At 39.6% G+C, this 13,469-nt stretch overlaps 1 protein-coding gene across 11 annotated transcripts in view; it reads left to right on the top strand.

Moving 5' to 3' along the window:
- Positions 1-13,469, top strand: part of LOC130908583 (supervillin) — a 146,635-nt gene that overhangs the window by 74,987 nt on the left and 58,179 nt on the right. For all 11 annotated transcript variants that reach the window (XM_057824159.1, XM_057824157.1, XM_057824163.1 and 8 more), the window contains 4 exons: positions 1,964-2,028; positions 2,421-2,551; positions 7,862-8,156; positions 12,785-13,283. In XM_057824159.1, the coding sequence (XP_057680142.1) occupies positions 1,964-2,028; positions 2,421-2,551; positions 7,862-8,156; positions 12,785-13,283 (990 nt within the window). The remainder of the gene's footprint in view (positions 1-1,963; positions 2,029-2,420; positions 2,552-7,861; positions 8,157-12,784; positions 13,284-13,469) is intronic.

The following is a 13,469-nucleotide window of genomic DNA, read 5'->3' as shown; positions in this document are numbered from 1 at the left end:
TTTACTTTGAAAACCTTGAAAACTTTGTTTGCAATCTTCCGACCATGCTTAGTTGGGATCAGAGAGAGAAAAAAGAATCGGTGACTGTCTTTACTGTTGAGTCAGATGAAGCAGGTGTGAGTGGCACGGCCGCACGAACAAATACTCTACAGTCATGTGACATGACATCATCCGACAAATATTATCTTTGACGGCGGCTGTCTGCTCTTTTGAGTCTGTACAAAATTGTGTGCTGTTTTTGTCTCTAACATACATTATATTCTTAAAACAAATGTATGCATTTGGATTTCAATGAACCGTTTTACTGTGTGGCTTAGTATATTGATGTTTGGGGACTAATTTAAAAAAATGAATAATAGAAAATGCCATTTCTGGAGAAATTGCGATAGTAGCTCTGCTGTGATGGTTGGGATGTTGTTTTTGGGGCATTTTGGGTCCCTTCCTATTGATTTGGAGTTACCTCCTGTTGATATTGGGTCACTTGGGTTGGAAATCAATAGCATTGAATGGAAATTTTGAATGAAGTTTTTGTGCTATTGATATGAATGACGAATAGAGCCATTGGAAATTAATGGGAAATTTTGGCCATAAGAAATGAATGGGTATGTTTTGGGCAAAGTTTGGCTGAACCGTACGTTTTTAGCAAAAACTGAATAGGGCTTTTGTTCCCTTTAGCTTCCTAAAATTTTAAATTGTCAGACAAGTAGCATTTGAAAATTTCACTTTTTTCCCCCAAATATATCATGATATAAATATATCGTCATCATTGTTTAGCTGCCAGATAAGTATGAAACTGGATTTTACTGTCCCATCAAAATAAAGTAATTTTTGGGTTTTCAAACAGCAGCCCGCCCCCTTAAACTATGATCAACAAAAATAAACCGCAAATGACAAAAGTCAACATCATTTGAAATATCACCAGTTACCTGTAAGACTCATGTGGCCTACCAATAATAACTTTGACTCGACCCGATTCTAAGTGACGCAGCAACTAAGGCACTTTCATACCTTTTTAAAATAAATTTCAAAGGATGTACATTAGGGCTACAACTAACAATTTTTTTTATAATTGATTAATCGGACGATTAATTGAATGAGAAATCGATTAATCGGACAAATGTCACTTTTTTCAATCACCTTCACAATTTAACTTCAAGTTGTTTTTGGCATGTTGTAAGTAACAATGAAGACAAAATAGATGACTTTCTTTCAAAAATATTTATTACAGCTACTACATCTGTATTGTTTGAAGTGCAATTTTTAATAAAGGTTCTGATTATATAACATTAAAAGAATTTTTATTTACACAAATCAGACAAAAGTCCTGTTCATTCAAATAAAAAAAGTGCTGCTGATTGATTTTTCAGCTACAATCAGGTATTATTGGAGCAACCTACCATAATATTATCGCGCTTGCAACGGCGTCACCCTCCCTTGCCTTCTCCCCACTCCTGCTCTGCCCTCTCGTCTCCGTGAGTCCGTCTTTCTCAGACTTTTCTCGCGTCAGTCAACCAACATAATAACGCACGCCTTTCCCGTCTCAGTAACGGTAATGCCGTTGCCAAGATGAGAAAAGTAATTAATTAGATTACACACCACTGAAGAAAATAACACCGTGACTAACGCTGTTATTACAACACTGCTTTTGACACTTCGGAATATTATTGATTCAGCAACCCGACCTGAGTGTAGCAGTGAACTCTCTCTTGCTCTTATCACTGACGTGCACGCAGACTCACATTACACACAAATAAGGACCGAAACGTGACCGCTGATAGCTGCCGGCAAAAATCAATTATCAAATTAGTTGGCAACTAATTTATTAATTCATTTTAATCAATTAGTTGTTGCAGCCTTAGTATACTTCCTGCAAGCTTGAAAACCTTCTTATCCTGATGATCTATCATGAGACTACCAGTATTGAAGTTTTTTACCCCCCCCTTTTTTTTGTGTCTTTGTGTAGCGGATGAAGAGAAGCTTGACGAACGAGCTAAACTGAGCGTAGCTGCCAAGCGGTCGCTTTTCAGGGTGAGCTTCACTTTCTGTGTTACCTCTCTACGTATTGCGTGTACAATATCTATGTTGTTCTTTGTGTCAGATGTATTTTATGTGAATATTCCAAACTTAGCTCAGTGAATGTACTCCTAATCAAAGCTGCGGAGTGCTTCAAAACCTACAATTATTGATTTGTTTTCACCACATTCTTCGGATCCATGTGGAACGTTGCAATAGAACAAGCATTCCCTTCTGTGTGAGTGTGAAATTGGCCTCAAGCATTCCGTGTAGTCTGCAGACTCCTATTTCCAAGCAATTCTGACAACAGTTGCATGATCAGTCTTTCATCGTTGTGTTCTAATTGTAAACACTTTTCATGAAAAAATTCATTGCTAATTACGCAACACTCCTATTTGAATTGTCAGGAACTGGAGAAAAACATTGGAAGTGGTAAACCCCGATCAAGGAATGCTGCAGTGGACCGGAGGCTGAGGCGAACACAGGACCGGTCTAGAACTCAACCGGTCACCACTGAGGAAGTTGTCATCGCCGCCACGTAAGTGTCTGCCTCTACAATTTGAATACTTGTTAAAGCCAACATTTTAAAACTCAGTTCCTGACAAAAAAAGTTTATGAAGAAAACGGTTACATTTTTTGTGTATCTGTATTCTCTACTTCACTTGAGTAAAAATATGAAGTGGTACTTTTTACTTCACTACATTTTACAACTAGAGATGTCAATCGGGTCCGATCACGTCATTTTCAAAGTATCGGAATCGGCAAAAAAATATCGGCCATGCCTTTTTATAATATACATATATTTTAATTAAATCATTTTCTAATTGTATTTAACGTTACAGACACAATATCTTACACTCATCCAGAGTCTTTAGTTTAGGCTTAAGGTAGGGTTATCAACAGTATCCCGATAACGGTGGCAATTAATTGATTAAAAAATGTGTCACGTTAAAATATTTAACGCTCTTAATATATGCGCTGCACGACCCTCACTCATTAGCCACGTTTACATGCTGACTTTTGTTCATACCGATTCAAATCATTCCGAATGGAAATTTCAGATCAGCTGTTGACATGTCACTTCATCTATTCCGATCCAGCGTTTACATGTGACTGCCTTTATTCCGAAAGGACGTTTGACAACTGCCGTCTGACATGCGCACATTAATCAAAACAAAGCGTCACATTGCAAAACATGGAGATCGATCGTCGGAGTGCTGCTGTTTTAACTTTAACCCACTTGTTGTGTTTGTGGGGTCGTATCCGCTTCTGCTGTTTTGCTCTTTTGCCTTGTAGTAGCCGGTTTTACACCGGTTTCTAATCTGGTCAACGCTCCGGTCTATTCCGGGTTGTGTAACCTCTCGTGAACTTTTTTAAATAGTTCACTGTTCCTCGTTTTACGCCCGTCTAAGCGAGCAATTATATTCAATTCTTTTAAAGTTTGAATGAAATACAATCTTTCTGCCGGACTCCAATTAGGTGCGCTGTGCTTGGAAGCCATGTTGCAAGTGACGTTACTTACGTCACCAAGTGACGTCACCACGTCAGTACGGAGCATGCGCAGAAAGAATGCAACCAGACACCATTCCGCTTCCCTGTTTACATGATATCATTTTACTTCTAATCGGTTTGGGAAAAGGAATATTCCACCCCTGTGAATCGGAATGAAATTCCATTCGGTTTGGGCCTGTTCATTCCGAATGAGGTGTTTATATGGAACACATTTATTCGGTTTGAACATCTAAACCGATTGTAATTGGAATATTTGGCTCCATGTAAACGTGGCAATTGTCGCGCTCAATCTGTAATGACGCCGTCTTACCTATATAGCAGGGGTGGGCAAATCGGTCCTCGAGGGCCGGAGTGGGTCCTGGTCTTTGTTCCAACTGATTCAGCACACACTGTATAACCAATGAGGTTTCAGTGGAAACAAGGAGCACCTGACTGCAATCAACTGATTGCACTTGTAAGAAACCAGATTGGTGAAAGGCTGTCCTCATGATGGGTATGAACAAAAACCCGCACCCACTGCGGCCCTTTGTGGAATTAATTGCCCACCCCTGCTATATAGAGAGTTATAAGGCAGCGTTAAATAAGTAGAGTGAATTTTAGCAGCCTTTGGAGCCTTTCTTCGATTGGTTAAAACCTTACAATCCCTGTCCCTATGATTGGAAATATCACGGGAAGCAATGTGGGGAAGCAAGGTGGCAATTGATCTTTGTCTTAACACCTTAAATCACAGGTGTCAAACCAATTCCAGAAAGGGCCAAGTGGGTGCAGGTTTCCTTTCCATCCAATGAAGAGGACACCTTTTCACCAATCAGATCTTTTACATTTGTAATCAGTTAAAGTTTGTCAGGTGCTGCTTGTTTCAGTAGAAAGTTCATTGGTTAAACTTTCTGCACGGTATCAGTTGGAACAAAATCCAGCACCCACTTGGCCCTTTCTGGAATCGGTTTCACACCTGTGCCTTAAATTATTCCCCAAAGCAGAGAAGATATATCCATTGGTAGCACGACGCACAGTCATGGTTTTACTTCCCATCATGGTTCCACTTCCCATCATGCATTGGGGCATGGTTGCAGTATCATTTACTGAAAGCCCAACAAATACACTAGATGGCAATATTGAGTCACAATATACAAAGTCACAAGTCTTTATCCGTGGATCCCTCTCACAGAAAGAAGGTAATAATATAAATGCCATCTTGAGGATTTATTGTCATAATAAACAAATACAGTACTTATGTACTGTATGTTGAATGTATATATTCGTCCGAGTTTTATTCATTTTTTTCTTAATGCATTGCCAAAATGTATATGATCGGGAAAAATTATTGGGAATGATTGGAATTGAATCGGAAGCAAAAAAAAGCAATCGGATCGGGAAATATCGGGATCGGCAGATACTCAAACTAAAACGATCGGGATCGGATCGGGAGCAAAAAAACATGATCGGAACAACCCCATTTACAACACATATTTGTACTTTTTACTCCACTACCTTTGTAATTGTCACCTGTGTTACTTTTTCTTTTGTCATTGTAAATTAATAGTTCCGTTTTCATGCCTATGGTGCAGTCGTTAAACCCCGTGCATATACAGTATACTGTAATTGAGCACTATATTCAGCAATATAAGTACAATATTAGGCAGGTGAAAAAGATATTGACCAATAAAAACCAAAAGCGAGAGCAGCGCACCTTCAAATGGGCGCTGCACACTCTTGAACAATAGGTGGGGGTATGCACCTGATAGTTGCTTGCAATCTGCCACTAAGCTAAGTTATGGAGTTTTTTTTTTTCCAGCTTGTTAAGCTTCTGTTTACAGTGCAGTCAATTCTATTAGTTGTTTTTTCCATTCTGTCAATAAATTTTATGATTCTTTCTGTGACTGTTGGCTCAGATCTCTCTGTGTATACAGTATGTTTGTATAATATACATAAACAGATAGTCCCCGGGTTACGACGTACTCATCTTACACAAATTTGACTTTGATGCCGGAGTGTCGTCTGCCAGGTGTTTTTTTTTTTTTTTTAGTTGTATAAATGCCTTATTGTACCCAACATTATCTTATTTTTTTTGCTTTACTTTATTAATATGACGTGTTCCGTCCACACTAAACGTGAAGTTGTTAAGTTTTACAGGCAGCAAACAAGATAATAGTGCTTTTTGAAGCTCTTTAGTTTTGCCACTTTTGCCAGTTTGTAAAAAAAAAAAAAAAAACCATACTAAAATACAAAATACTGTATGTACACTTTAAAACAACAGGCATTTTAACAATAAAACGCTTGACACAAAACAATTGGTGTTCAAAACGTCCATCTAGTCTGACCAATATTTAGATTTAGTAGATTAAAATAGCTTAATTTGCCTAACAAAAGTCAGTCAGCTTAAAGGCTACAAATGCTAACGTATTTACAATTCTCATAGCAAATCGCTCACTCGTAACTCCACAAACTGTAGCTGTAAACCTAATTACAAATGCATGCACAAACATATATTAGCTGAAACAACTTACAGCCTTGTGTGAGTCAAACCAGAGCACAGCTATCCTTTCCCCATGTCAGACATCAGAATCTTTTTTCTCAGTCATACAAGGCGACAGTCCAGCCAGACCCAACGCTGCCACGAGAGGGCAGTGTATCCTCAATCATTAAACAAAATACAATACTTTTGGACTTTTTGGATATTTATTTTGTTGGGGTACTTAAAGTGTTAATTCCGACATACGCGGAAATTACATCGCCAGCGTAGGAACAGTACTTGTTCGTAACCTGGAAACTACCTGTATATATTTTTGCATTGGGTAAAAATACTTTTACTTTTTACTTGTAAATTTTAAAGCAAGTACGTTTGGACTTTTACTTCAGTACATTTTTTATTAGATACATTTAAGTGATTTTTTTGGCCCCTTTATCTGTACTTTTATTTAAGTTAAAAACAAACAAAAAAAAAAGAACTTCATCCACGACAGACCTTGGTTAATTTACTATCCTTTCATGCTGCTGTATATGATGAGCTGTTAGCATTGATGCAGAAAACTGAGTCATGCATTGCAGTTATCATGGAAGTATGAACAAAAATATTATACTGACTTTGTCTGCATAAAACTGCATTCCAGCATTTCATTTGTAAGCACTGCCCATAAAGTTTTCAAATGAAATGTACAGTTGTGTGGGCTGACAACCAACATTCTTTGTGAATTCCCCTTTCCCCAACCTTTCTGACTTGTCTTTTCTCTTTTGTGAATGTGTGTTTGACTACACTGAATGTCTGTTCCCTGGACCTCTGTAGTGCCCCCACTCACGTGCCACAGACTGTGAGTGTTCACACAGCTGTGGCGCGCCTGTCTAGCCCCACCCTTGTTTGCAGCGCCCTCCCTGCAAGCAGGTATACTGGGCATGCGTGTGCATCAACATGACTCCATAGTGGAGTTTTACTCATCGCTCGAAGTGTTTTGGATTAACCCTTTCATGCACTAATTATGCTTTTTCTTAAATGGTTTCATGACATTCATATAGGACAGGGGTCTAAAACTTGCGGGCCCCATTTTGACATCCAATTGTAGTGTTAGTATTGCCCACATATATTTTGCAATGGGAAATAACAAGAAAAATAAGTAAAATGACTTACTTAATGAATTACTTGAAGGATCCATTGTTGGACAAACAAAATTAAATGGTAATAAAAAATAATAAAAATATATGAGTAATAAAAAATACCCCAAAAAATTCTAAACAAAATATTTGATAAAAAAATAATTTAAAAAAATTAAACAAATGCTAATAAATTGGAAAAAAAAGACAAAAAAAAGAATTCAAATTAGTGTGGCCAGTATGTATTTTACGCTAGGATTTTTTTAAATTAATTTTTTTGTTCAGTAAATTTCTTGTTGCCACACATAGCTGAACTCTTTTGTCTCTTACATCTGACCGTAGACATCCAATCCATTTAACTGGGAGGGGCTAAGAGTTATCGAATGTTTTCAATATCAATTTCCCCTTTTGCTAATGACCACAACACATACTCTTGAGAGTGAATGAGATTAGATGATTTAGATTTAGATGAACTTTTGAAACGATGTTCACTGTTGCTGAGAGGAATTTATAGCATGATTTTTAGGTTTTGGTGTGGATGATGACCCATTAGAACTGGATCGATGCACTGGTATTGGATTATCAAGAGGTCTATTGCATGAATAGTTTCAGATTGCATTCTGAATTAAGAATTTGTGCACTGCATCACAATTCCTGATATACAGTATGCACCGAGCATTTTATTCGATTACATGAGGCGACCGCAACTAAGTATTTAATTTCTTTTTCCTGGACGTCATCCTGTCCTCAGTCTGCAGGCATCATCATATCACAGCACTACCACCCGGGAGCAGGCGCCAAAGGCTGAGCGAGCATCACTTGCACAAGAGACTCAGAACTGCCAGCAGGTCGCTCCAATGGAGGAACAATCGCAGGCCCAGGAGGAGCCTGATCTCTGCACACTCAGCCTAGCAGAGAAGATGGCGCTATTTAACAGGTTGGCTCAACCCCCCACCAGGGTTACTCGAACCAGGGGCGACACCCGACAGCGAAGGAACAACGCTCGCTATCAGACGCAACCCATCACTCTGGGGGATATGGAGCAGGTAGGGCAATTAGATGTGTTACCATGTCAACGGTTTGATGAAGCTCCAAATTATGCAATCTCACCCTGAAAATAACATTTGATAAAATGAAAATAATGTCTTTTAATCTGTTATATAGTCTTAACCACTGTACAATCAATGTTTTTTATTTGTGTGAGCACTAAGGTGCTATCGCTAAAATTAGGGTAGATGTATGGCTGTATGCATCAAATATACAAAATAGCGATAAGATTGTTATAGCTGCTGAAATGTCCACAGCTTTAGTTTAAAAAGTGCTTTCAAATTCAGTTGTAATGTTTTAAATTTTGTATTTCTAATCATTTTTTTCTTCTGCATCGCAAAAGTAAAAAATACAGGATTTGACAAAATAATGACTGTTAGCATTTGGACTTTCAATGTAATGTAAGGTTGATTTGCATTGCAGATCCCCTTAAATTATACAAGTAAAACCTAAGGAACACATTTTACTATAAAAATCATAACTCAGGTAGTCCCCGGGTTATTAACAAGTTGCGTTCCTACGTTGGTGATTAGGCATGTGCCGGTATGCTATTCTGACGATATGATAACCTTAAGCCAAAATATCCCGGTTTTGCGGTATCGTGGTGTTGCAATTAAAGCTGTAAAATGTGTTACTTTGAAATATCTGGGTTTAAAAAAAATAAATAAATAAATTAAAAAAAAAAAAACATATTCCATTGAACATATTAGCAAACTGGAACATAAGTATAATGTTAAATACAAAAATACCAAAATATTCTAAGTAAAATTAAAATAAGGTGAGCCTAAACCCACAGCCACACAGCTCAACATTATTATCATCAGAACAAAAATAATTATTTTCCATTAAAAACACATGTGTATGAGTCGTATCATGTTTACATTATACACACACACACTTTCTCAACACAGACAGTTGACAGAAAAAAACAATGCTTGTTTCACCTCTGCTAGACACACTAAACACACTGGAGTTCACTCTCGTAGCTGGTGGGAAACGTTTATAACAGTGTTTACTAACCTTTAATTTTGTATAAATGTGAAATCATATTGGAGATATGGCCTCCTCAGCAGCCACCCTCCGCAAACATGTAAAACATGTTGGTTGGCCCTCCTCTTCTAAGCCAGGGCCGTCTGTAACTTTTCTGTAGCCAAAGTATTCCTATATGAGCTATTTCGTTTTCTTCTATGGGGGGAAAAAGTTCAGGAGTTTCACCTCCTCCAGCCATTGTGTAGCACAGCTGACTCAATGACACTGAGCAACAACCGTTGGGGGAGGGTTGAGCCTTTCAGCTGCAAGCGAATGAGTTCTCCATGCATTTTTGGGATATAAAAAATAGCTACTACCTCAGAGACAGTATGACGGAAAATGTTTTGAAACCTTGACTTTTTCATACCACTGTATACCTTGAAACCAGTAATCGGCACATGTCTACTGATGACGTAACCAGAATTTCCGCCTAAATCGGAATTAACCCTTTAAGAACCCCGAAATACCCCTTAAATCTCAAATAACATCCAAAAACATGTATTATACGTCATTGTACTGTCCTTGCCATGACGTCGGAGTTGGGTCCTAGCTAGACAGCAAGCTAAGCTGTAGTCTTTCCCCTCTCTCTCTCTCACTCGACTGTGCGACTTTTTTGTGGGAGCAAATATGTTCTTCGGGTGTACATGCGCTCTTACTTGCGTGGGGAAATACTCCCTGCTCTACGCTTCCTGCCCCCAAATAAAAGCATGCATAACTAAACAAAAGTCAACATTAAAATCAAATACACATTTTGCTGAAGAGCAGAACAGCCGTATTAATAAAGTAAAAAATAAGATATTGTGAGGTACAATAAGGTACTGTTTACATGACTTAAAAAAAACAAAACAAAACAAAAAAAAACTTGCGGGCGAGACTCTGGCGTCGTAAAGTCGAAATCATGTAAGTCGGGTACGTTGTAACTTTAAACCCAGGGACTACTTGTATAAATGATTAAAGCACAAATAGGATTAAGATATATATCAAACAAATTAAAGCATTAAGTTGCAGAAAATGGTCATAAACAACATTTGCCGTTTTACTAATGCTGAGATTATGCTGTCTTTTTCAGCATTGCCTATTCCTCACACAAAAAATGTTCAATTTTCATGCCTTAACAGTTCACAGAATACAACAGACCTAAAAAATGTAAAACTATAGTGTTCTCTTACCAGAAAAGGCATTAGCTTTTTGCATTAAACAAAAGTAGAAAAAAACATTCATGTCCAACAAAGAATTTTGGGCTATGCATATTTCTACGCAGGAGTCTTCAGATGTAGACATCCAAGATGAACAGGAGCAATGCGAGAAGCTGGTAGAACTCAACCAAGTAAGCGTGCACTTGCCTGCGACCATTTAGACATAGCGCCGTGAGGAGGCACTTCTCAGAAATGTCCGCGCATTTCTGTTGTTACATCACATGACTTGTGTGAGTGGGATCACATCTCGAGCCCTGACTTTGCGGTGTGATTTAGCTATGACTGTGCAGTGCATGGCCGGGCTTCTCGTTGAGCTGTGACTCATCACCGTCATCGTGCTGTGTCAGTGAAGCAGTAGTGTCATTGTGGACAATATGGTCAGATTTCAAAATTTGTTTGTGGTTGACGCAGGCTTCACTATCGCGTTGGCTGAATGTGGCTGTTTGTCCTTGTTTTTGTGTTTTAAATGAATATGTGTATAGTGACAGCTTTTGAGATTAAGGAGAAATATTTATTGAGATTATTTAATGGTTGTAAATAGGGCTGAACGTTATTGGGGGGGACTGACATTGGGACTTTTTGGGGGTTTGCAATATATTACGATATTGAAACTACAAGAATTTTCCCCAGATGACTTGAATAAGTCTGTTAGGGAAGAAATACATTGTGCAGGCCTAGTTGTAAACTGTTGCTTCTCATTTTTTTGTTCAACGACAGTGTTTGGGGAATTTACAGTGAGCAAAATGTTCATTTTTCACCAGTATCAAAATACAACACTTACGAACAAAAATTCTACTCCGAAATGCTAAATTTAGTAAATATAGTAATCACGAAAACTGTTTAAAAGTTTTTTAATAATCCTGTCCTGTTTAGCTGTTTGACACGGAGAATTGAAGTCTAAGTGTCCGGTAGGTCTGAATAGTTTTTAATGTTTCACATTGAGAATATGACTTACTTCCATTGTGATCATTCAACATATCTCGTTTATTATGACAAAACAGCGAACAGGAAGGGGTTATGGGGGGACAGAAGAAAAGAAAGAAAAGAAACACAAACAAAACAAGAAATACATTGAACGCCTACACTAACTATTAATAAGTTGGTGCTATCGTCAGCTAGATGTATTTTTGGTTGACACCATGTGGGGGGCCTGTTGACCAGGGAAAGAAGGGGAGGGGGGTGGGGAAGTCGATAAGCTAAGTGATTGGGAGGGGTAGTGTATACACAAATCAGCTCTGTGATCTCGAACCCAGTAATCGTGTGAATTCCTTGTGAGTGTAAGCCCGTTGGCAACCGACCCTATGCCGCCCCACCTCCAGTCCCGGCACCGGTACACCCCACCCGAGTGCGCCCAATCACATCCAGCTGCACGCGAGCTCCACCAAACACGCGACAGCCACGCAGACGAGTGGAGACACACCGCAGGCGCCAACCCAGGGCCATGGCCCCCACCCAGCCAGCCCGGGCAGGGAGGGTGTTCGGGGAGGGGCGCAGCGCACCCCATCCCTCCTCCCACAGCCGAGCAAAGGATCAATCGTCACCCCCCCCCCCCCGGAATCCAGGGTGGTCCCCCGGGCCACCCGTGCTCCCATCAACCGGGAACGCACCACCATAAACACTTGGTTCCACATCCGCCTTCATGATGACATAATTTCCATGTCCATGTAGTAGGACACATCCCACTTTGTGGCTGTGCAGGTACTGGAATGCGTTGGAGCTTTTCAGGTTCCTGATGGCATTTCCATCCACTGCCATAGAGTCAATAAAATATGATATTTTACTTGTGGTCACCCTCGGCCATTTCTATATGTTGTCTTCTCATGTCGAGATGGCAGAAGGATGCGGTATTTCCAAATAGTGTTTTATTGGGGGGGGGGGGGTTTAGTGAGTGATGCTACTCCAGCGCCATTGCAGTCAATGTTAAATAACGTGAAAACGGAAGTCCGAAGCAGGAATGCCTAAGTACCTCGGATACTTGTCTATAGTTAAGTTTTTCAGAGAATAATAGAGGATTTAGGTTCCCGTCCCCAAAATTTTCAAACCCTCAATATGTAAGTGACAATTTACTGTAATTGCAGTTTCAAACATAACGCCAACTAGTTTTAGGGTTTTGCACGGTTTTCATTGAGAATAAAATTTCACCACTTGTTAGTTCACATGAAGTTCATGTATATTGTAAGACCAGCACAGTGAATTGTGTGCAGGTTTTAGCTGGCATGGCTTTGTAAAATTGGCCACCCTTTTGCTGCACAAGGTTGCGAACTGAGCCAAGCAGACTTATTAGAAAGCATGATTTTTTTTTTTTTTTTACACTTTGGTGTAGTAATGTCATTTGCATTAGATACGTTACATCTAAGCTTGCATTAACAATTTCCATGCCTTCCATTTATCTTCCCGTTTAGCTTCAAAACGGCACAGGCGCTCGGTTCGAACACCTCCCTTCTTCCTTATCCTCTGCGCTAAGAGACGACGGCACTGTATCCACTGACCACGCAGGAGACATTCATTTAACTAGGGTGCCAGCTCCGGTTGAAGCTGCACCTCTCAGCGCTGACGGGCTCCACCTCGACTCTCAAGCCAAGAGGCCCCACGACCCTTTGGACCACCGTGATCCGCCTTATCGAGCGTCGCGACATGCGGCGGAAGGAACAGACCAGGCAGGGGGGAAGAGGAGGCTGCCCTCTCCAGATGGAGCAGTCAGGCAGGCGACTCTGCCTCAGCCAAACACTGGAAGAGAGCGAAAGGAGGAAGAGGAGGAGCAGTGGCCATCCAAAGAGAGGCTTGATGAAAACATGCAAAACTTAAACTGTCACACGTTGCTGGAAAGACGGGAACAAAAGAGTTATCCGAGGGAGGAAGTGCACCACGTTGCCTGCCAGAGGAGAAAAACATTCAGTGGAGGTGAGAACATTACAATTTTGTTTCATACACTGTTAAAAAAAAAAAAAAAAAAGACAAACATCTCGACAATTACGACTTTAAGTCCATCTAAAATTTTCAATTTTTGTCAGTAACATGAAAATATGAGTTGTGCTCATTTGAATTGATTACACCAGTTAACACATAGTTTGTTCCCAGGTTCTAAGT

Source organism: Corythoichthys intestinalis, chromosome 20 (assembly GCF_030265065.1).
Source record: "Corythoichthys intestinalis isolate RoL2023-P3 chromosome 20, ASM3026506v1, whole genome shotgun sequence".
Classification (NCBI taxonomy): Eukaryota; Metazoa; Chordata; class Actinopteri; order Syngnathiformes; family Syngnathidae; genus Corythoichthys; species Corythoichthys intestinalis.
Note: the sequence above shows the minus strand (reverse complement) of the source record. Positions and strands in the feature narration are given on the sequence as shown.